Source organism: Neopelma chrysocephalum, unplaced genomic scaffold (genome assembly GCF_003984885.1).
Source record: "Neopelma chrysocephalum unplaced genomic scaffold, ASM398488v2 Primary Assembly neopelma1_22, whole genome shotgun sequence".
NCBI lineage: Eukaryota > Metazoa > Chordata > Aves > Passeriformes > Pipridae > Neopelma > Neopelma chrysocephalum.
This window is the reverse complement of record NW_020897689.1, coordinates 20608268-20632324: the sequence shown is the minus strand read 5'-3', so window position 1 is coordinate 20632324 and position 24057 is coordinate 20608268. Positions and strand designations below refer to the sequence as shown.

Genomic DNA, 24057 nt, shown 5'->3' with positions numbered 1-24057 from the left:
AAAAAATTAAGAATTTGAATTAAAAACTTTACCTGTTTATATTAGTTAGATATTAAGGTTTTGATTGTGCCAACTGATACCAGGGAGGAATTATCTCTCTTAAACCTATAAACTATAGCCTCTTCTTTGTTTTGGCAAAAAAAGGTTTCCCCCTCTAAGGCAATGAGAATAGATTTTTAAAATCTGACAAAAACTGTGAAGGAACAGTTTGAGTTAATTTTAGTTCAGGTGAATCAAAATCACAAAATGAGATTTCAGACTTTTTTATTTACAGTATTTTTTTCTACCATATTCTGAAGTTTTTACAAGACAGTAATTTGAGATTAAAAATTAATCTTTCATTACAAAGCTAAAATAGGGCATTCGGACAATTTCACAGATCTCTTTCTGAATCTTGAAATTTTATGGAAGGTGGGTTTTTTTTCTGTATTTGGTTAAACTTTATATGAATGCCATCAGTTTTAAGGCTCACAATTGTTGCCTTCAAAATTTTTCCCATCATTACGTGTCAAAAGTCAGGTGTAGAAGAACAAGTGCATTTGAATCTCACTTGAATATTCTGGCCATACTGTTATCTTATACATCATACAGATGGTAGAAATTACCACAATTAATATTCCTGGGAACTGCGTGGACTTGACTTTTGCCATTTTTCAGCACTCTGAACTTGTATTGCTCATTGCTTCTAATGAAGGTTGCAGATGCTTATAACACTGGAAAAATAAGTCCTATTTGCAAAACTGCATGTATGAAAGATAAATTATTTATATGAAGAAATCAAAACATCTCATCCTGTTTTGCAAAATTGCTGTTATATCTTACAATTTGCTATATCTGTAATCTATATTGTCAGGGTTTAGAATATGAAGATGCTTTTTTTACCTTCAATTTGTGAACTTCGTTTCAAATATAGAAATACAAGACACCCAGTAGTGATTGCTTAGAAAAGCTGTTCATGATTTTACTCACTGTGTGATAAATAGTTGTGTAGTATTATGTCAAGTATGTTTGAAGCAGTCCAAAATGAAGTGTCTAGTCCAGTAAAAGAATGACGATTACATTCTATAGGCATGCTATAGCAAGGAAAGTGTTCTATGTGTATCTCATTATATGTCATTATATCTCGTTATGGTCTGTGGATTTTATATGTTGCTGAAAGAGTTTGTGAGTTGTTATTGCATAGGTAAGTGGAGTCCAGATAGGGCACTAAACTGGGGCTGAAGTGACCTGGGCTGTGTACCCAGTACTTCAAAGTCTTGCTGTGTGATGGCAGACCACTAATTCTGTTCTCCCATCTTCAGCTTTACAATGGAAAGTTAAGCATAAGTTCTATAGGTTCTTCATAGCTGCTGACTCGTAGCAATACTTGATTCCATAGTAATAGGCTCTTTTTTTTTCTCATTTGTGAAGGACCATTCAATACTATCTGAGTTGTGAGAGAAAACCTCACAGAAGCAGTACTGGGAAACTTACTTGTTGGGCAGCCTGAGGTGGGAAGTGCACAAAGCTGACACATGAGCTAATGAAGTTTTCCAGTCAAATGAGGAAGCAGTGGGTCCAGTCAATCCAATACAAAGTCATGTGCTAAGTGCTGTCAGTTGAGCTTGAATCGCATCTCTAATATTGTTGAGAGAGTAACGCAAACTGCATCTCATCACGTGCCTTTCTAATAATATCTTTTTTTCTTCCCCCTTCCAGCCTGCTCCAGAGACAACTGGTGAGTTCTGTTTAGAGATCTATTTGTATGCACGGGATGCAGTCAACAAAACCAGCTGCTCGTAAACATCGCTAGGACAGACACGGATTTATAATTACTGTTATTGTTATTGCATTAATTTTCACACTTCATAAAGATAACAGCAAGGGCTAATGTCCTACCTCACTTGTCTTTTTATTTTTCAGAAGTAGACGTAGATGGAGGAATTGAACGAGACATCTTCGACATCAATGAAGGTTTATCAAAATTCAATTTCTCTTTTAAATTTTTTTGGTAATTTTCATTATGTTAGTCACAAATCAATACAATAACCAAATGTTTATATCCTCTTCCCTTTAGCTTTAGGATTAGACCTTTTTGAGGGAGACATCAAACTTCATGTGGTGAGTTCAAATATAAAACCAGAAATATGTCATTGACTTACATAATGTAAAGTATTGCTGGCATGGAAATGATAGATTTATCCTGCTCCTACTAACAATAAATGTTGTTTATGTAACAATAAACTGAAGATGGTTGGGGGTGGAATTCTACAAAATGTCATAGACAATGAAGGAGTCAGGAGCATTTGCAGAAATATTATCCAACAGAAATCTGTTCAGCCATTAGATCAATATTATTAGCTTCTTGTTTCCTTTACTGTGTTTTTTATATTTGAGCTTTTAAGAGATTCAGCAGCACTGATCATCACTGAGGCAGATTTATATTAAAAAAAATTCTTTTATCTGTACAATATTTATTTTGAGCCAATTAAATTTACTGAGCAGTGCTGCAAGACATCCATCATATAGATTGACTAAAACCAATGGAAAAATTAGATCTGTAATGCCACACTTTAAAACATCTAGCCAGCATCCTTGTCTCATCAATTAAAAAAAAATAATTGCATTTACATCTCAAAAATAGCTAGTAGGAAACCTCGAAAGTGTTTTGTACTCTGAAGGTCAATAGTGTTTTACTCTCCCTTTTGGGAGATATACTTTGACCTGGGCATGTCGGTGGAAGCAAGGACAGCACTTGCTAAAGACACAGAAACAAACTCTTGCATTATGAAAAATTTAAAAATTATTAAAACCTGTTCAGTTTTCAATACTTTAGATCTTAATGCTTTCCATATGAGCTGAAGCTCCTATGCACATGCATCAAAAGCTCAGGTAATTCTATGGAGAAAAAGGTGCAGAAGTCAGAGACGCTGGTAGAAGGGAAGGAAGGGATTTCTAACCGAAACCTTAGACCTCTGAGTTTTTTTGAGTTTGTCGTTTTCCTTTATGCTTTACTTGGACTTGTAGGTTTGCTTTAGCACTGTTGTAGTCCCTGATGCTAAATCACTTTTTCCTGAGGACTGCATGCATCTCTTCTTTCTTGGATGCAGGAACGAAACTCCATCATTGGTGACAACTATCGGTGGCCCCATGTTATTCCCTATGTCCTCGAGGACAGCCTAGGTACAGTATTTGCCCTGGACAATGTCTGTATGTTGATTGAAATGTTAAATACAGGTTGATAAAGCTTCTGTGGCATCATTTCCTCTTTTAAGACTAGAGCAGGCATTTCCCAGAGCAGGAAAGGGGCTGAATGTGCACAAATGGGGTATATAATCTTGGTATTAGTGCTGACTCTCACCTCCTTTCTTGAATTATTCTTATTCTGCCATTGCTACGGCCCAGCAGATTAATTTGGTTTTGAAAGCTTGTGTCTGAGGCATGAAACTCTACTAAGCAGAAGTAAAAAGAGGGCATGGAAGATCTTTTTGAAGCCATTTACAGCATCTACAGCACTGAAGGCAAAATGGGATTCTGACAGACAGTGTGCAATGGCACATTGCTGAGTCCCCTCATGTGGGCCAGGGACACATCATTGTTTGTCTCCATTCCTTTGAATCCACCTGCCTGTGGCTCTGGATGGCAGAGGTGGGCGGTGAGATGGGGAGCTGAAGTTCTTACTGATACCACATAGAGAGATTACACAGGGTGGGGTCATCTCCAGTTTAAATTCAGATCTAAGCTGGGTTGAAACTATACAAGTTTCTTAGAGGAGATAACCCAGATATAATGTGAGCAGTTCAAATCCTGGAGAAATTCTGTGAGAGATCTGTAGCCTGCCTTCTGCACTAGGTAAAATCCGATGTCTTCATTTCCTATTTATTTAATACTTGCTTACATAAATCTCAAAAAAAGTAAATGAAAGAATTTACAAAATTAAGACCTATGCACTATCATATTTTATATACTCATCATGTCATACTTTATACATAAGTACCTAAGAAAAATTACATGGCAGCAAAACAAGAGGAAGATATAGTGTCACAACAGCCTAATTTATGTTTTTTTGGGTCCCTACTCGGGTCTTGATCCAGCAAAAAGCCTGCTTATTTTGATCAAAGATAGCTGGAGCAAGACCCACCCTTAGGACTTGCCCCATACAGATAATAACACAAATCCATTCGTTCAGTATTGACAAGAACACTGTTTGCTTTGCAGAAATGAATGCTAAGGGACTCATCCTCAAGGCATTTGAACAGTATCGACTGAAAACCTGTATTGACTTTAAACCTTGGGAAGGGGAGAAGAATTACATATCTGTGTTCAAAGGAAGTGGGTAAGAGGAGTAATTCAAAATAATTTTAATTCAGTTTGCCTTCAGACTATTTTCATGGCCAGTATTCACTCTAAAACTCACATATCTGATTATAATTTTGTATTTTTGTTGTCTTCATTTTCCCAGTCTTTTTTAAACTGGAAATTGTAGTAGTTTCCAACGCAGGTATTACCTTAGCAGTAATGAACAATTACTTACTGATACTTATTTTTAAATACAAGAGGAAATTAAGTCCTTTAAGTGGTAATTTTCTGGACATGGTAAAACATATCAGAAACAAGGCAGTTATGGTCTTGACTGATCTTTGGATATATGGAGTATCACTTTCAAATGGTTATTCTTAGTATACCTTAGTATTTAGGGAAAAAAAAAATCCGAGAAGAAATAGGATAGTTCTAACTGTGGGGCAACGAATTTGTTTGAATATAACAATGGAATTGCATTTGAACAATGTCACATCAGCATTCAGATAGATATAAGAGCAATATTTTTAAACGCTGTACAACACTGATGTATTTTACTGATGTTTCACTTTATTTACCTCCTTTGATGAACAGTTATGCTATTTCACCTTAAATTTTGCAAGACAAGACTCCAGTAAAGAAGTCAAAATTGCGCCAGCTTCTTCCCTTCTAAGACAATCTCTGTCAAAACAGTGCAACAAGAATAAATATATTCTCCCCTCTATGCTGAACCATTTCTCCTTTAGAAAAGGTGAACAGGGAGAGCTTGATAGCCTGGTGAGGAAATTTGCTTTCAGAAAATAATTTCCTGATATGAGAATGCATTCATAAATGGGAAAAGATTTTCTGATAATAAAAATGTTTCTTTTTCCCTTTGGCTCGTTCTGAGATATTTGTAGCAGATAATTGTTTCAAAATTTCTTCAGTCTCTGACTCTCTATATTTTCTGCTATTCATACTGTACATATGACATTGAAACTCAGCTCTCAAAGATGTATAAGTGGAGACTCGAGGAGTTGGTGCTAATGACTCCGGCTTTCTGAGCTAAATGGAAAACTCATGTAGCTGATTTTTTTATTCCTTGTTCCCATAAAGTATGCATTGAATTTGCTAATAATTGTACCTGAAAAAGAACCACAATATTTAGCCTGTGGCACGCAGGAGGCCTCTGCGCAATATTTCATTTATACGTCTGTTAAAAATAGATGAGTCATGGTGATGAAGAAGACGAATCATTCTAGTTGTATAGCATTTCTTGCCCTCGCTGCCTGGTGTGTTACTTGCCCTGAAATGTTTCTATCACCTCAGCTGACACATCTGCAGCAGCACTTTTTAAAAAAAGGTTGGAATTAAATGGTGCAGTCTCCTGAAAACAGCCATTCAGTTTCAGTGAGTCAATTTGGGTGGTACAAAGAAATCAAGGCTGACCCTGCATGAACTGCCTTTCACTCCATTCCTAACTTTGGATCTAGTGGAACAAGGTGTAAGCTGGGTAAACCAACCCATTTCCCCTCTGCTGTTCCTAATGTTTTTTGGGGTTTTTTAATCAGCTAGGACTCTTCTAACTGCTGACTAAAGACCTCAGTCCAGAGGTACAGTGCAGACAGGCAAACAAAGTTCCTGGCAACATAAAGTTTTACCACACCAAGAAAAAGTTGATAAATCATCCTTGCCTTTCTGATCTTGGCTTGCATCTATAAAACAGAGGAATGTGGGGGAACTTTGTATCAAAAGGATTTGTAGTAGGTCACAAAGTCCTCATCTGAATTACCCTTTTGAATTCAAACTAAGTCAACCACAAAAGAAGCCAGCTGCCACTTTGTTGGGTTGACTGCCCTGTGTAAAAATACGTTTGTAGTCTCTGATGTACGTACACAGTGTAACAACACTCAGTACAAAAAGCCCTCTCTGTGTACACATTCTTCATCCTACCATTCACCACGCCTTGGCTACTACCTCTACTATGTTAACAGGTATATAGTTATAAAACTGAGTAGAGGTATGTGTAGGGTTTTCTAGCACACAGCCCTCCACCTCATGCTCTACCCAGGTCTATGCATCTGCAGCAGGGGTTAGACTAAGGATTTATTTAAAGATATTTCCTTGACTCCAGCCAATGTGCTGAGTAAAATACACGGGGGATGCTTGTTAATTACAGAATTGCAGGAGCATCAAATGTGGCAAGTGCCTGCAAAGCTCACAGAACAATCTGGGAACCTGCAATGGATGTGTCATTTCTCCTTACTCTTCTCATGAAGAGAAGGATTCATTCAGCAGGAAAACTGGCATGGTGAGATAGAGTCAAGTGTCAAGTGGTTAGCAGATCAGGGAGAATCAATGTCATCTCTACTATTTCCACATGGAAAATTAGGTTTTCATGGAGCACTCCTGGGAGGCCACTTCAGCTCTTTGCCACTGTGGCACACAGCAAAGGGAATCCATGCAGAAGTGGGTTGAGACAGATCCCTGGCTAGCCCGCTTGCTGCTGGTAAGTTGAAGTGTCTGTGAACTGATACTGGTGACCTGTGATACTTCAGGAAGGAAATCAGTAGCAGGACATTAGCATAAAAGTGTGTCTGAAATGAGTGGCACCATTGCTACTGATGGCATGTGGCTACTTACAGCTCATCTTCCAAAAAGAGGGATGGTGGGATTAGTCAGAGAAGGTAGTTCTCTGTGCCCTTAGCCTCTGATAGCAGTGCAGACAGCATTGAGTCAGAGGTGATAGAGCTCTCACACACCCGGGGAAGCTGGGACTTTCCTCCACTTTTTCTCCCCTCCTGAAGACGCTGCTAACAAGGGGTTCCAGGTGCCCATTGATCTGGAGTGCCCTGTGCCACTTGCCTAAGTTTTATTCTCAGTGCAGGGTGATGCAGACCATGTATTTACTCCCTCTGTGGCTGTAGAATGATGGCGTTGTAGGCATTTGGCAGTCTGAAGGCAAAGGGAAGCTTCATCCACCATTGTTTGGATGTTAGTTTTACCAGGTGTCCTGGATATGCCTGTAGCCTGCTGTGCACTGTGCGACAGCTGTGAAGCCAGAGGTGGCTTTGATACAAGGTAGACCCAGACCTGTGATGGACTTCTTATGGTTCTGCATAACCCAAGAAAAAGCTGCATAATCACTATGAGGCCTTGTTCAGGGGAAGTCCTTGAAATTATGGATGCCACATGTGCTCCTACCCAGGTCTCATGTTGTGATTTTAGTGAGTAATCAATAGCCAAGGCCTGTGTTGCTCTGTGGAAAAAGAAATACTGAGGAACATGTGGCACTAATAAATTACAGAGTTCAAAAGTGCATAGTGTGCTTATATTTAAAATTTCTGAGGCAATAGGACTGCAAATCCTATGGCATATTTTGTGCCCGATTAATTTTATATACTTCATTGGGCAAGTATTGATTTATTTGCTGCATAAAATATCAATTTAAATGTAGCTCTCTATGCTTGCTACTTTGTGGACATGGGGTGCCATTTATTGGCTTGTGTAGATAACACACTGAATTTTTTTATCATTTAATAAAAACTTCCAGTACAGCTGTGGTTTTTCTGTTCCTTGTGAGTGTGTGTCGGCAGCAAGTGCTCTAGCACAGCAGCTCACAGAGAGCCAGAAAAAAAAAGAGCTTCCAAAAAACACTGTCAAATCCACCAACCTGTCAGAAGGCAAATGCAGCCATGCAGAAGCCCACCTTGCCTGACAGCCACAGCCCTGTGCAAAGTGAAAGACCAAAAGAGTGCAGAGAGAAGTGGCTGCAATGGCAGAGGCAAGAATGTCTGTGAACCTGGTTCCTCAGAATAGGGACAGGTTTGAACGGTGCTCATAGTTGTGTTCTGTGGTCCAGCTGAAAATTGTTAATTTGCAGTAACTTAATTACTCTAAATCATGTGCCCATAACCTTTGATGTTCCAGAGTACCAACCAAATCCTCACCAGTTTTCTTCTGTCACAAATAGCTCAGCATTTTTCTGCTAAGTAAAATGAAGTAGAAACAGTAGAGCCAGATCCGGGTAACTGCTTGTTCATCAAAACAGAGCTAAATGCGAGAAGAAAGGATGTGGTAAGGAACAGATCAATGAAAAAGTTCTCACTGTAGCAAACTGTGACTTCAATGCTCAGGTTAAAAATATACCTGTTGCACAGACTGGTTCTGGAGTTTGCTTGGCATGGGGATGGTATGTATCTCACAGAGCTCTCATTTTATTTCAATGCTAGCTGCTGGTCCTCAGTGGGAAACCGCCAAATGGGGTTGCAGCAACTCTCCATCGGAACCAACTGTGACAGGATTGGGACAATCCAGCATGAGTTCCTGCACGCCCTGGGATTCTGGCATGAGCAGTCACGGTCTGACCGGGATGACTACGTGACCATCGTCTGGGACAGGATTCAGTCTGGTCAGTCACTCCCCTGCTTTTCCTTTCACACCCTGATGCTGGGGGGTTTAGCTGTGGAACATCCCTTCCAACCATCCTTGTGTGGTCATGCTATCCTCTTACCTGGACTTACTTTTCAAAGCCAGTAGATCAAAAAATTAAATATCAAGGGACATGTATTTGGGACAGAAATCCTCATTTGTTGTTGCTGTGGTTATTTCTTGTGCCATGGCAGTTCCCAAAGCCCTAACTAGAGATCTGAGTCCTGTTATGCTACATGTTGTGGAGAAGTGCAGCAGGAGAGAATAATTTAATTTGTTTAAATGACTACTTTAAAAGCACTGTTACTCTGGGAGCCCTTAACAAAATAAAAATAACTAAAAAAACCCCCACCCACTCTGAAAGACCCAGTGGGACCAAAACCAGTAGAAAATCTCCAGTGAAAACAGTGGTTGTTCTCCTTCTGCCCAGTTGCTACATCTGGTGTGGGCAGCAGACCCGAGACAGCAGACTGTGCAGAGAGGGTGAGCAAGCAGCAGAGACCCCTTTTGATGTCTGCATTGCAACCAGCAGTTACTTTAGCAATGCAGTTTGTGGATGTAAGTGTTGGCATATTTGGCCCAAGCCTGAGAGGTGGCACAGGATTCCTCAGGACTCTGTTCTGTCTCTGTCTCTCTAGTTTGTTGTTGTCCTCTGTGACTTTCAGGCGATTCAAAATCAAAGTTATACACACAGACTTGATGCTTTCCTAATACAGGTACACACAGAAGACTGAAAAAGTAGATAATGATTAAATCTAATGCATTCTTATTTAGTTGTGATCAATAGTCAGGTGCATATGCAAGTATATATTGCAGAAAATGACTTAGACTCTGTTATTTGATTTCCATTATATTTTGCTGACTCTTTAGTGACAAGTTGCACTGTTGTTAGCCATTTGAAACTGCTGCAGCTTTTTTGCACTAACTGGAATATAGTTACTGTATTTTGACTAATTTAAATCTTTATCCTCCATTGGGTAGTTAGCAATGATTTTTTTTGCTCATATTCCAGAAAACATCTGGAAGCTTATCCAATGGCAGCTCTAACTTGTTTATTGTGACCTAAAATGAGTAGCAATTAAACAGTGGAGAATACAGATTAGAAACAGGGAGGCATTTCAATTGCAAATTGCAGTAATTTGAGTACTGAAACACTATTTCCACTTTTGTGTATCACAAGCACATCAAAGATTACAAGCAGTTTCACAGGAAAAAGTTTTCTGGTAACAAAAAAATTTGGTTCATCATCATGTTATGCTCCAGTGGCTGAAAGAGGAAAGTAAATAACTCTAAACTGGAAATGTAACTATTTTACAAAATAAGTACAAGTAAATGACTACAAAAAAAATATTTGGGGATCTGATGGATTCTTTTTACTGTAAGACTTTACATCAAAACTTGATTCTCTTGGGCAACAAACAACCTTTCCTTTTATTTTTGCCATTTAGGTAGAGAACATAATTTCAATAAATATGATGATAAAACATCAGACTTCCTGAATGTTCCCTATGACTATAATTCTGTGATGCACTATAGCAAAACTGCATTCAGGAATGGAACTGAATCCACCATCATCACTAACATACCAGACTTCATGGATGTTATAGGACAGCGAATGGATTTCAGTGATTATGATCTCCAGAAACTGAACCGGCTGTACAATTGCTGTAAGTTTCTCCATCTATTTTATATTTTATGCTTCTGGTGTTTGAAAGAAATGAGAATGATACATACATGCTTGCGCTCATCCAGACACAAGTGAAAGGGATGCTAACATATTTGGAGAAGTGAATTTTGTTAAAAACACCAGAAATAATGCTACAGATAGAAATAACAGCCCTCCTGCACAAACACTGCTGAGTAGCAGAGTTTTCTGTGCCATTTTATCTGACCTTTAGTTGAAAACCAGCTTCACTCAGCAGCTGATTTTTGTTCATCCCTTGGGTGGCTGTTTAAAATGTATGCTTCTACACAAAGCCTTTCGTTTTTTCCCTGTATTATTCCACAGCTGTTGCTCAGACACTGTACAGAAATGAGTATTTTAGGCTATTGTACCTACTCCACTTTCATGGAATCTATGAGACAGGGTGTGTGTTCATACAAAGAGGGTACAGATGCTGTTATTAGGAAAATGCAAGCTTTTTAAATTTTTTTTTGTTTAGTTTCACACCTGGTCTCTTACAAAAGGGATCAAAAGAGTTATTTTTATTAGGTGGGATTTATTTTAGAAAGTTGAATGAAAGTAAGAGACAGGAAAATAAATGTAATTCAACTACCAAACTGGAATACAATTCTGTAATTGTTACTGCATCAGACGTGCCCTAGCACTCAGATGAAAACTTTCACCTCACTGCCTCAGTATCCCAAGTAATGAGTACTGGCTTACAATTATGTTTTAAGCCTCATTATACAGATACCCTAAACAATTATCAAACTGTTTTATTAAAATAGTGTATTATTTTGAGCATACAATTGTGATGAAAATATTTCTATTTCTGTAGGTCTAAACTGAACACACATGAAGCCTTAGCTTCTAGCACTTGGCACACAGTCAATTAGGCATTATAAAAGTGCTTACGGCTAAGGATGTCTTTAGCAGTGGATGGGGTCTTTCTTCCTCTCCATTAATCTTATGCATTTTCCAATGGGGTCCTTCTTCCTCTCCATTAATCTTATATGTTTTCCATCATTCCCATGAATTACAGAAATACTTGATGACATTTTAACTTTTTTCTTAACCCACAGACACATTCCCCAAGTGAAATAACTCCCAGTAGTGTTGAAATCAGTGACAAAACTGCCACCACCTTGAGTGCAATCAGGATCTCCCCTGCCCCTAGTCTGTCCCTTGGCTCCATACAGTGTTCACGATATTTGTAGAGACACAAGTGTTTGTCAGATCACCCATCATTTGCCTAAGTGGCCCCTGTGCCAGAGAGGACAGGTCCTTCCCGGGTCCCAGCCCTCGCCCACACAGCTGCTGGACTGATCCTTCCAGGTTAGAGGGAAGACTGAGAATGTCAAACATGGTTTGGGTACTAGATATCCTCCCAGAAGAATCAAAAGACTATTTTGGTTGCTGAACACAATTTAAAGAAAAGTTTAAGCTGAATTTCTGCTATAGGCCTGTTTGATTAGTAAATTGCATTAAAAATGGAAAAAAGGTTCTTAAATTAAAAAAAAAACCCAACTCTCGTCATAACAAATCCTGACTGATAGTTCAGTGCTGGTTTTATCTCTACTTCAAGACTGTCTTTCAGGCCATATGATAACAGTAGATTTTAGTCTGCTTTCCGCTTCTAGCATGCTATTTAACAGAACTGACCGTGAGGTTTCCCTCACACACAGGAAGTTAGGACTCGGCACTCATCCCCCATGTATTTTCAAGTCCAGTCTTTCACTACATACCAAGAAAGTATGTGGCTTTGGTGCAGACGGAATTCAAAACCTACCTCAAGCAGTGTCCACTTCCTCTATTTCAGGAATGAATCTAAGAAATACATCGTAAACTACTGGGTTTTGCTTTTCTCTCTTCCTGTCATTCAGGTCACCACTCCAGCCAGCACTTTCTAATTAAGGTTGTTAGGCTTCTTCTTTCCTGTTTGGGCAAGTGGATTTCATATTTTGTTTTGTATTTTGATTTCCAAGAGTTCTTTCATCTAATAATCCTCCATTTTTCCTTATCTTCTTTCTCTAGCAGTCAATATAACATTTGCTGTGAATACTTTTCTTGGTTTTTACGACATTGTACCAATATTGTATCTTAAAAAATATTAGTCATACAACACCTCTGATAATCTTGCATCCTCTAGACGGTTGTTAGCTTTCTATGAGGACAGCACAAAATATCTCAGCAGTAAAACTGATTTGGCTGGAGTTCATATCTAAGTGCTTCCCTAAGTTACTGCTTAAGTGAAGTTTTTGGCATGTTATTGAGGTTGAGTTTTGTGATACTCATTGCATTATGATGCAATGAAACCTTTTAAACCTTTAAGCTACAATATTTTATGTATAGTTCAAAAGGCATTTTATTAACTTACTTTTTTTCAAATCATGTGTTACACAGAGCTCAGACATGGTACAATGGGAAACAAAATTAAGAACAGGGATAAACCTGAATTGTGCCTTCCCTCACCCATCCAGAGTTTGCTTTAGGCAGAGAAAACATTTCATATTATGTTCTCCCCTTCATATTCAACTGCACAGTCTTCCTTTGCCTAATTTTTCGCTTGTTGTATGAAAGACCTCATAAAATTTGTATGACATGAGAAATCCAATGGTCCCAAATGCACCTTTGCCAGATGTTTGGGGTTTTCTTTCAATTCAGCTTTTTGAAAAACAAGGTTTTCTTATTCCAGTGAAATAACTTCTGCTCTTCTATATTTCAAAATAAGCACTCCAGCTGATACATTAGTGACCATTTATCAAAATCTGTGGCCAAGTGTGGACTGGCCCAAAGAAAGCAGAAGAATGAATGGGAAGTCTCAGGACCTTTTCACTATAATATGAGTGTGTAGGGATTGGCTTGCTATTAGTGTTCCTTTTAAAATGAAAGATATGATATGATAATGGCTTATTAAATGGCTTATTAATATCAGTATTAGTCACCAAAAGTTTTGTGTTCCTGAACATAATACATATGAATGTTGATAGTCTTTGAAGCCACTGATTATTTGGTGTTTGCATTTAGTCTTTATCTGCTCGTGGCTTTGGATCTTCAGAATTAAAATGTTTGTTCAATAGAGATTCATGACTTTTTTTTTTTCTTTTAATGTCATAGCCTCCTCACTAAGTTTCATGGACACATGCAGTTTTGAACTTGAAAATGTTTGTGGCATGATTCAAAGTTCAGATGATAACAGTGATTGGCACCGTTTGTCTCAGGTTCCTGCTGGGCCAAATACTGATCACACTAATATGGGAGAATGCAAAGGTATGAAAAAAAAGTTCTTATCTTTCTGGGAAGCATTTTCTGCAGTGTCATGCAAGTTCACTTTGAGCTTGGCCTTGTTATCTGTTTATTTTTTGACAAATGACAGTTTATTTTTTAACTAAGCAACATAAATCTACATACTTAGGGACATCATGTGATATGTTTGATTTTCTGCTTATTTGAGAAGATCGAATGCCCTTATCTCTTTTAATCTGTTTTCTAGCCTTAGTGTCACATCCTGACATGAGGACTATATAGAGTTCTAACCTATGATACAGGCACACCAGAAAGACTGCTGCTTTTCTGAATAATTGCTCAATAAGTCCTTGGGAAGGATTAGGATTTTGAAATGATGGATATTATCAGGGCTGAAATGAAGAACTAATTGACAATATATCTAGTTGTATCTGAACTTGTCAAAAGCTTCATGAGTTCAGAAGCTTAAACCAGTCCTGCAAAGAGTCAACTATGAATTACTAGCAGTGGGTAAAGAGTAAAAGCCCATGGTTTTGAGTACAAATTGCTAGAGACAGCCACATGAGGAAAAAAGTTGCAAGGAGAATGGTTCTACCTTTGGAGAATGTGAACAGGTGACAGTCCTCAGTCAAAGGATTACCACAGGATAAACCTAACTCTGACCTGACCATGTCTTCTAGTGTTCTTATAATACAGTGTTAGGAAAATCAGTGAGCCAGAAAAATTTTGTTTTCTCTCAGCTCTACCATTCATTTCTCATTGACTTTTGGCAGATTCTGGCTACTTCATGCATTTCAACACCAGTGCTGGAGCAGAAGGAAGCACAGCTGTCCTGGAGAGCCGAATTTTTTATCCCAAAAGGGGCTTTCAGTGCTTACAATTCTATTTATATAACAGTGGTCATGAAAGCGACCGGTTGCACGTCTTGGTCAGGGAGTACACTTCAGCCCATCCAAATGGCACTTTGAGATTCATTGAAGAGATAAAAGGTATGGAATAAAATTGGTTTTTTTTGTTTTATTCAATCTATATTCAATATTTTTAAAAGTACTGGGACAAAATATTGCAGCAAAGTCACTCTTTTCCTAGTGTTGTTCTTTGGCTTTTTTTCTATCTATGTAATTGATTTCTTGCTGGTGAAATTATAGCTGATGGATCCTCAGTCAGCTGTTTCCCTGTCATATAATAAATTACCACAAATTTCAAACTCTTGCATTATCAAGATAGCTTTCTCACAAAAATAGATAGAATTCCATGAGCAGTCATTTTAACTGTTCTAGAATTGCAGTAGCAACAGATGAAATTAGAGTATTAGAGTAAATTGCAATTAATAAGAAAATAATGATAAAGAAATGGAAAGCATAAGTGCCCTGGAATACTTAATATGCAAGTTTAAAAAAGATAAATAAAATTTAAATTATTTTTAAACAAGGTTTGACATTACTTAACTGACATATATGGGCAGCAGATCATGATTTGAGTTGTAGTGTGAAGAAAATTAAATTTTTGGGGCTTTAGGAGCCTATGGCCTACAGAATGAGCAGTTAAGGTCAGTTAATGGAAAAGAGCTCTTTAAGCTATAGTTGCCAAAGTCGCCTTATGATTAAATTACTTTCTCAAATATTTAACTATTACTTGGTCTCCATTACAGCTACACGTGGTTCAGTGTTTTGGTAACATAAGAGTCTGAGCAAGGTCTTTTACTAAGTAGATATCAAGTCCGCTCTTCAGTCTCTTTTTGTCCCTTTAGGCTCAGCTGCTACCGCTACCTGTTTTTCTTTCCTTTTTCCACTCTTTTCTTCACCTTTAGGGTTTCACCACCATCCCTCTGTGCTTGCTATCAGCATCCTTAATAGGATGAGTTCTGTACCTGGGATTGGCACTACTTATTCCATAAAGTCAGGGCTGCTGAGGCAGATGTAGGTTTCAAATCAGTATGAGCCCTCCAAACTCTTTCAAACCCTACTTTAAAGCCACACTTTATCCTTCCTCACAAATACTCTTTCATGTATATTAGGTCCATCTCCCATTCCTGCTTTCTCAAGTCCATGGTTTCCTTTAGTCTCCTGTCTCATATGTGTGTCCAAACAGGCGCCTTATTTTGACAGTCTTTGGCTAAACTTTCAGGAATTGTTTAAGATCATTTCCCCCTCAAGCTGTCTCACTTCTCTCACATGAGAAGATACCCTCACCAACTCAGTCAATGGACTGGAAAAGACAGTGACACTACAGCCCCCTCCAGCCATGATCTGACACCCTGGCTGAGCTGCTCATGGGTTTGCACTGAACCACGACCCTTGAGGGGCTGAGGGACAAGCCCTAACCCTTCCTGCTGGTCTGTGGCAGGTGTGGATACCTTCAGCCAGGAGCAGGGAAGGCTGTGGGGGTGGGCCATTATGCAGCACAGTAGCTGATCTGCTCATTGAACACAAGTCAGAAATCCCAGTCTCGCATATAATGTGTGCAGTTCAGAAAACCTTTAGTTTATGCAGAAGGCAATTTCATGGAAAACAGTGGGGTGCTTTTCTTAGTATTTCTGGGTTTATTTTTTTCCTCCTAATTATAATGGTAATGAAAAATGTCAAGAAATTAAGACTCATATTTGAGATCCATTCTGTTGTGTTTAGGATTGTTAGGAGAGTGATGCATGAGTTCTGTACCTGGGATTGGCACTGCTTATTCCCTGAAGTCTTGTCTTCTGTGCGGATAAACGTAAACCAGACAGCAAAAGAAACTGTTTTGCTGCACATACTTTTAACAAAGGGTGTTCTATTTTCATTGGCCTCGCAAGGCCCCTGTGCGGAGGTCTTTGCTTTTGTGTACACTGCTCTTGAAGTGAAGTGGAATTTGCTAGTGCAGGCACTTTTGGATGCAGCATCAGACTTGCAGTGAGGTTTTATCACATGAAGTAGATTTTGAAACTGACTGCCTTTAATTCGAACTTAGTACCATTAATCATTCAATGGGTGAATGGTGCTTCTGTATAGGCAAGCTTCCAACAAGCCATTTAAGTTGAATGAACCAGTATTGCAGTTCTAGGCTCTCAGAAGCCTCTGAAGCATTTTATTTTGTTGAGACATGTTGTTGTTCAATTGTTTGAATATAACTTGTTCTGAATTTTTTCTTTTTAATAGTACAGGTGACAGACATTTTTGTGCATTTCATTATTACAACATCAAGACTAATTTAATGCAATTTTCTTGAAAAATTGAAAAGAAAGAGTGGTTTTAAAACCCATCAACAATGTTTTCACTCAAATTAAAGTGCTATTATGCATATTAAATGTGTTAAAAAATTGTATTGAGAAAATATGATCTTGCACTGAAAAAATAACATCTACAGAAGAAATATTCCATCACATCAGTGCCAGTGAAACTGAGAAATTCTTACACAATGTTGATATAGGGTCCATAGACCTGTGCAGTGTTTAACTGTACTGCTGACTCAGAAACCTCTACCCTTGTTTTTCAGGTTCACCTGAGACTTACTGGCAGCTCCATCATGTTTCTTTGAATGTCACAAGTAAATTCCGTGTTGTGTTTCGAGGCGTGACAGGAAGTGCCTTATCAAATGGAGGCCTCTCTGTTGACGACATCAACTTGTCAGAAACTCAGTGTCCCCACCATGTCTGGCATATCAGAAATTTCACACATCTCCTCAACACTGGTCCAGCAGGGGAAGCAGGAAAAATATACAGTCCGCCTTTTTACTCTAGTAAAGGATATGCTTTCCAGGTCAGCTTGTATGTAAATGGTACCACTGATAACCCATTTAATTTAGGAATATACTTGTCCTTGATTTCTGGAGCAAATGATGATCATTTGCAATGGCCCTGTGCATGGCAACAAGGTACCATGATTCTGCTCGACCAGCATCCTGATATTCGTCAACGGATGTCAAACCAAAGGAGTATAACAACAGACCCCCTGAAATTATCAGGTTAGTTAAAATCAGACACGCCACTCAATACATGCAAAGCACAACCAAAAGACAAGAAGTCACATCTTCTCTTTGTGTAAATTAGTGCAGCTTTTTCTGGAACGTTTCATTTGTTTGCAGTAACAATATAATTGATCCACAGACAAGAAAAAATTAAACTTACAAACAAGTTAAGCTGGGACCCTGGATTTCAAAGGTGATTTGCATAAGAAACAGGTGAATGATCTATTCCTAAAGTTTCTTTCATATACTCTGTGAGGATGCATTTATATCTGTTTTAATTAGAATGGAAGTTTTCCAGAAGGCTTGAAAAGAAAAATACTGAATTAACAATACACAAAGTTCATACCAGATAAAAGTGCAGCTATTAAACAAATCCCCACCCTCCTTGTTAAAGGTACAGTGGTGTCAGCGCAAATCTCCAGATGGACAAAGTACTGATTCATATTACATAATCTGTACTTGTTCAAGGTGTGAGAAGATAAGGGTGATTGTCCACAATAACTTGGAAAGAAGGCAGTTGAGGTTAAATATAACTGAGAAATGGTAGGAATCTCTAGAGAGAGAGATATTAAAGAAAACAGCCATATTCATCATTGGATAAAGATGGGATGTAAGCCAAAATTACTTTCTGCATTGATGTAAGGGTTTTGCCAAGAGAAACCACCTCCACCACTGAATTGGTTTCCTGGGCTTTCAGACTGTAACATTATAGAAGGAAGGAAGGCACAAAAAATGTCTAGTTAACAGTATTATTTTAAAAATTGTATGTTTTACGTTCATTTTTCTGTGTCACTGAATCTACGCGAAAACAAAGAGGGTAATCTAGAAAGACTAAATATCCTCCCTGTAAATGAAAGATGCACCACACCAGGTCCTCCATAAATGCTTGACATTTTCCCTGTGCTTTCTGCTGTTATGTCCACAGTGCTTAGTCCTTTTCCTTCCCTGACCCTGTGGGCATGCAGTCTGTTTGCACTCTGCTCCTTCTCCATTCTTTTATTCACATATTGCAAATAGTCTCAGATTCCCAAGAAAAACCTTGTAACATGTACCCTTTCTCTGACCCGAGAGGTGTTGGAGCAGGCAGTTTCTTCCCCCTCTGACAGATACTTTCACAGACAATCAGGCTCAGCTTTGAGATTTAGAGCAGAGTTTGATGGAGCAGGCATCAGTGATCTGTGATTGTTCAGGTTGTTCAAGTGCCCTCCACCTACTGCAAGGGATCCTCTTTTTTGAGAAGCACTACATTAACTCATTTTACAGATGATTCATGTGCTACTTATCTTCTTACCCACTACACTTTAAAGAACTAAAAATAAAATACGGCAGGTTGTCAACTAGCTCTCCAGTATCCTCTTCTCCCACAGGTTCTTTTCTCAATACATCAGGCTAAACCGAAGCATTGAAGATCCCCATTGTCTTGTGTATCTCATCAGTGTGGAATTTCAGGCAATTGTGATTTCTACTGAGAGACTAATCCAGACTGGTCTCATGTTCATATTCTTTTTATCTTTTTTTTTTTTTCTTTTTTTTTCCAGATTCCTCATCAGATTATTTTTGGGATAGGCCAGATAAAGTGGGATCTCTAGCAACTTTTCCCAATGGAACTCAATTCTGGAGAGGTCCAGGACTTGGAACAGGGACATTTTTAACTCATGAGAGACTTAGAAGCCGCAACTTTATTAAAGAAGATGGTGTCTATATACTTTTAACAATGGAAGGTATGTTAGCTGATACTCTTTACAATGCAGTAAACACTGTCATACACTAAGTCACTAATGCTGTAGGTATAAATACATATTATGTACTTTGCACATGAGCAGTTTTTGAATTATGCCTGTATCTCAAGCCAAACCATATGTTTGAACAAATTTGTGGGTAAGTACATGCACGCTGTAATTCCTTTATCTCATGTGAAGGTGTATAAACCAATGCTAATCCTGTGAAAATTATTTTGAATAGAGTAATTTGAACAAAATTATCTGTTTCTGAAAAAAATCTAGAGGACATTTCCAAAGTACGTCATGCTCCTGAAGGGTAAAAAAATACTGTTTATCCATTATACCTGGGGACAGGCTCATTGCTCTTTATTATGAGAAACTAGCATTGGAATAAGAAGAAAAATAACATGAAGTAAAGACCTTATTTCTTGTGGGTTTATCATGCAGATATATCACATCTACTGTCAACTGAGCCGAGTGTTTCACCCACTGTCAAACCTGACTCCAGCCCTACTCCCATCACCAAGCCAGGCATCAACACTGAGCCCACGGCCACAGAAGAGCCAGAGCCAGAGGGCCCGTTTTTCTGTCCAGAAAACCCTTGTGAAAATGATGGTGTCTGTGTCATGGTAGATAGAGCACCAGTGTGCAGGTAACTGCCTTTATTCATTCCCAAATGCAATTCTAGGATGAGTTATGAAAGTTTCTAGTATAATAAATCTTTGTTTCCTAATGAAAGACAGACTGTAGCTGATTAAGGCAAGTATTTCCAACTGCTCCTATGAGACTAAACTTACAACTAATTTGGGCAACAAAGACCCTAACCTCAGCATTTGACCATTTTGAAGTACTCCAATTGACTTTCCTGTAAATTACATTTTAAGTGTGTTTATTTTCAGTAATGTATTATTCCAAGTCCTTAGAAGTCCCTATAGTAAAATGTAGAAGTTAAGTAAATGGAGTTGAAAGAAAAGAACTTTTATATCAGAAGAAAAAAATTTTAATGTTTATCAGGTAGGAAGCAGCATAGACTTTATTTTAGAATTTGATTCAGAAATACTGTACAGTACAAATTATGACCATAAGTTACCAAAGTATAGTTGCTTGCCTTTGAAACCAGCAATGAAGTCTGAGGACTAAAAGATTGTTTGCCCTGCAAGAAGATTAATATCAACTTTTATTAAATTATCTGTGGATGCATTTATGTAACCCATCTGCCTGATTAGCGTTGTTCCAGCTCTCAAACAAACTCTAAGCCTGAAGATAGTGACCTTATGTGATGATGTGCCATGGCAAGTAGACTGGGGGAGTGCTGTGAGGCAAACATCTAAAGGCCAAGAGCCACAAGAGCTAGGCTGGCTCATTAAGAATTTTATCTCCCTATTTAGAAACCTTTTAAAAACAATTCTTGTGCAACTCATCACAAGCAGGTCACAAATATGAGTAAATATCAAGAAGCTGTTCCAAAAAGACAAAAAATATACTGTTATGTCTGATTTCAGAATTATGGAAAGAGAACATTTATTTTATGACATCTCTAGGCTATTCAAAGCTTTAGTGCCTTTGCAACCTACTTTCCATCCTACAGAAATGTGTGACCAGCAGTCAGTCTCCGCTCCAATTTTTTGCTGGGAAATGAGTGGGAATGTGATACAGAAGTCTGTTCAAGGTGAATCACCTGAAGTCCCCCTAGCAGCCGGTATCTTTGCGGTGTACTGCAAATTGACTCATTTCCAGGGTCAAGGGTAGTTCTGAATAGACAGACAGGAACTAGAAAATCAATACTTAAAGAATAACCAAGGTTAGAAAGATAGGGGCAGGTGTGCACTCAGTAGTACTGCACATATATTTTTTTCTTCAGTCAGATCATTTGGACCCTCATGTGCTCACTATAAAATGTTTCAGAGCTGATTGTGATGCTGGATAAGATGATGGAATCAAAGCCTGGAGGTTGTTTTCAGTCCTTAAACCAGATGACTGCTAGAATGTTAATTTCTTTTCTTACCTGCTTCTTGGGGTAGAGCAGAGGCAGCTCATAAAAGTTCTTTAAATTTGAAAATAAGCCCTTTGTGGCAATGAGAAAGTCTGATCAGAATGTACCACATCTCAGTGGAGAAGCACTGAGCAGGGAAGGGAGAATGTAGTGGGAACACCTTTGGCTAGATCAGGCTTTGAACTGGGAAGTCCCTGCAGCTAAGTTTTGGCTCACCTGCTGTCTGGTCAGAGAAGCCTTGAGAGTACTACCATTCAGTAGCAGCAGCTGTATAGATCAGCTGCAGTCAAGCGTTAAGCAGACAAGAGTATCAGGAAGGCACTTGGGTTTTTTGGCAAAGGCTCTCTCTGAAGGCATGACCTGTGAAACAGCAGGAAGCCGAAAGAAGCACATCTAAATGTGTAAGGACAGTGGGCCACTCAAGACAGCTTTAAATAGAAGTCCATTTTAAGATAACTTCATCATGCTTTGGGATATAGAAACTGCATCAGAGATGCAGAGATGTTTTCTGAAGTAGACTTTTTCATACCTTTAATCTTTAGGTGATAACATATGTCTGTTCTTTTGCTTTCTAGATGTCCAGCAGGTGATGGCTGGTGGTACATGGGAGAAAAGTGTGAAAAGAAAGGCTCAGCTCAAGAAAATATTGTAATAGCTGTTTGTTCAACCGTAGCTGTATTTGTTGTAATGCTTATTGTCACTATCACAACTGCAGTGTGCCTTAAAAAGAAATACAGAAAAGGAAAGGAAAATAGGGAGAGCTCGACTCTGGAAGAAGTAAGTATTTTGCCTCTTTCAACAAACACACACATACCTATATTCACTAAAAAGTAAACAATCAAATTCAAATGGGAAGATGAAACATTTTTGTAATCTAAAGACTCCAGTTTAGGTATTGAAAAGGTCCATTAAGTGCTATTAATTTACAGCAAAAAGCCCCTTAATTCAAATCTTGTCTTCCTCCCCCCATACTGCTCCAATGGCAGCCTACTTTGAGTGGGAGAGCATCAAGGGGCTCATTTTCAATTTGTGATTAAACCGTATTTTCTGCTTGGTAGAATTGTATTTCATCTATTACTACCTTTTGTGCTGAAGATCCCCCCTTAAAACACCTGGATATAGTGCTAAAAATTCCAGCCCAAAATGTCAAAACAAAAAGCAAATCTAAAAATAATTTATCCTATTCAAAGGCCATTTTTTATGCAAGGAACAAACCAGCCATGGAAATCATGACTTCAGGAGAAGTAAAAGAAGACAGCAGGTTAAAACTATCTGAATGACTGGATCAGAAATGTCTTGTAGTGCATAGCAGCAATGTTTGGGCAGGTTTTCACAGGAAATTTCATACAGTCCAAGATGCATGGACTCTTAGTTTAAATAGAGGCTTATCTTGGAAATAGCAAGAGTGACATAGCTTAGAGGGACTCACAGGGCACAGGAGAAATTTTGTAACAAATTGAAGAGGAATGGCCTTCCAGACAGTAGAGTTCCATTTTAATTTTGTGCTGATACTCTTTGTGTGATATCCCATTGAGTTGCAGTACCACTGTGCAGTGTCAGATACTTGACACTGTTATTTCATGACCTTCCAATAAATAGTTTTGGTTTCTTTGCAAGTAATGCTCTTACATTATACACATATTTCCCTTCCCTACACACTTTTAAGATGTGGGTTTGTTGTTTTTTTTTCCCACTTAGACTAAAACATCCTTCTGAAGATAATGCAAATAAGCATCAAAGACACAAGATGAACATCACTGCAAAACCACAACTACGTCATCATTCTTTCTGCTCTTTTTATCTCAACCATCACAATAAAGGTTTGTAAAGTCTGGAAAATAATTCATCATCTAGATAAAATACTGTGCTAAAGTCAGTGAAGTGTCTGACAGTGTTGTGTATCATCATGCAATGGTAAAAAAGGAACTATGTTTTGTGGCACGCCTGCCCAGTCCTTCAAGTCTACCTGAACATGAACAAAATGTGTAAAACTGCATCCTGACTTTGAATCAATACAGCAAACTCTAGGTTTGCTACATTATCATTATACAGATATTTATAATAAAGGGGAGCTGGACTCTGTATTCACAGGGTACCCTGCATTTCTGAGTCCTGCTACAGCTGTCAGTCAGTAGTGTGAGAGTATTCGGGGTGTGGAAGCATCTGGTTCATGAAGTTATCTGGTTGTGATCTACTCACTATAATAGAAATAACAAGTAATGAGGAAAGTGATAAATGAACCTCACAGACAGACAAACATTAATGAGGAAGTCACAACAGAGACAATAAGGATCCAGAGGATCCAGAATGCTTCATCCCCTGATTGATGGTCCTTTAAAGGAACTTCTCAGGCAGAACCTTCAAGAATGTCAACCTGAACAACAATTGTTAACTGATAGGAAGGGGAAAACATGATTAACATGAGTATTATTGGAAAGTCGGGGCTGCTTGGGAGCTATCAGAAAAGGCTTGTGGACTTATGTAAAAATGACTATGGGATGTTTAGGGGAAAGACCAAAGGATCCAAAGAAAAGTGAGGGAAAATGGGGCTAGCAGTTGGAGAGACCAGCCTGCAAAAGAAATCTGTGTGCCAATGACCAGAGGAGACCGCAGGTCTTAGGGATCATGAATCTAGGTACTAGCACATGGAGTGACTGACATGCAAGGGTCTGTGTGCCACTGAGTGGAGGGTTGTGGGCCATAGGACTTTGTAGGTCTAAAGACCAGGACTGGAGGGACTGGTGTGTGTATTTTGTATGTGTATTGAAAGGTCCAGGTGTCAGCAACTGGAGAGGAGGCCATGG

General features: G+C 38.6%; 1 protein-coding gene across 2 annotated transcripts in view; it reads left to right on the top strand.

Annotated features, from left to right (window-relative positions):
• The window catches only part of MEP1B (meprin A subunit beta), a 27302-nt gene extending 4173 nt beyond the window's left edge, over nucleotides 1-23129 (top strand). The window contains exons 2-15 of one of the 2 annotated variants that reach the window (XM_027674589.1): nucleotides 1699-1717; nucleotides 1903-1953; nucleotides 2057-2100; nucleotides 3090-3162; nucleotides 4198-4315; nucleotides 8490-8668; nucleotides 10137-10355; nucleotides 13469-13621; nucleotides 14371-14586; nucleotides 17069-17536; nucleotides 19078-19260; nucleotides 19708-19912; nucleotides 21829-22030; nucleotides 22952-23129. In XM_027674589.1, the coding sequence (XP_027530390.1) occupies nucleotides 1699-1717; nucleotides 1903-1953; nucleotides 2057-2100; nucleotides 3090-3162; nucleotides 4198-4315; nucleotides 8490-8668; nucleotides 10137-10355; nucleotides 13469-13621; nucleotides 14371-14586; nucleotides 17069-17536; nucleotides 19078-19260; nucleotides 19708-19912; nucleotides 21829-22030; nucleotides 22952-22969 (2148 nt within the window). In that variant the 3' untranslated portion in view covers nucleotides 22970-23129. The remainder of the gene's footprint in view (nucleotides 1-1698; nucleotides 1718-1902; nucleotides 1954-2056; nucleotides 2101-3089; nucleotides 3163-4197; nucleotides 4316-8489; nucleotides 8669-10136; nucleotides 10356-13468; nucleotides 13622-14370; nucleotides 14587-17068; nucleotides 17537-19077; nucleotides 19261-19707; nucleotides 19913-21828; nucleotides 22031-22951) is intronic. The other variant, XM_027674578.1, reaches the window with a different exon arrangement.
• Nucleotides 23130-24057: the final 928 nt, after the last annotated feature.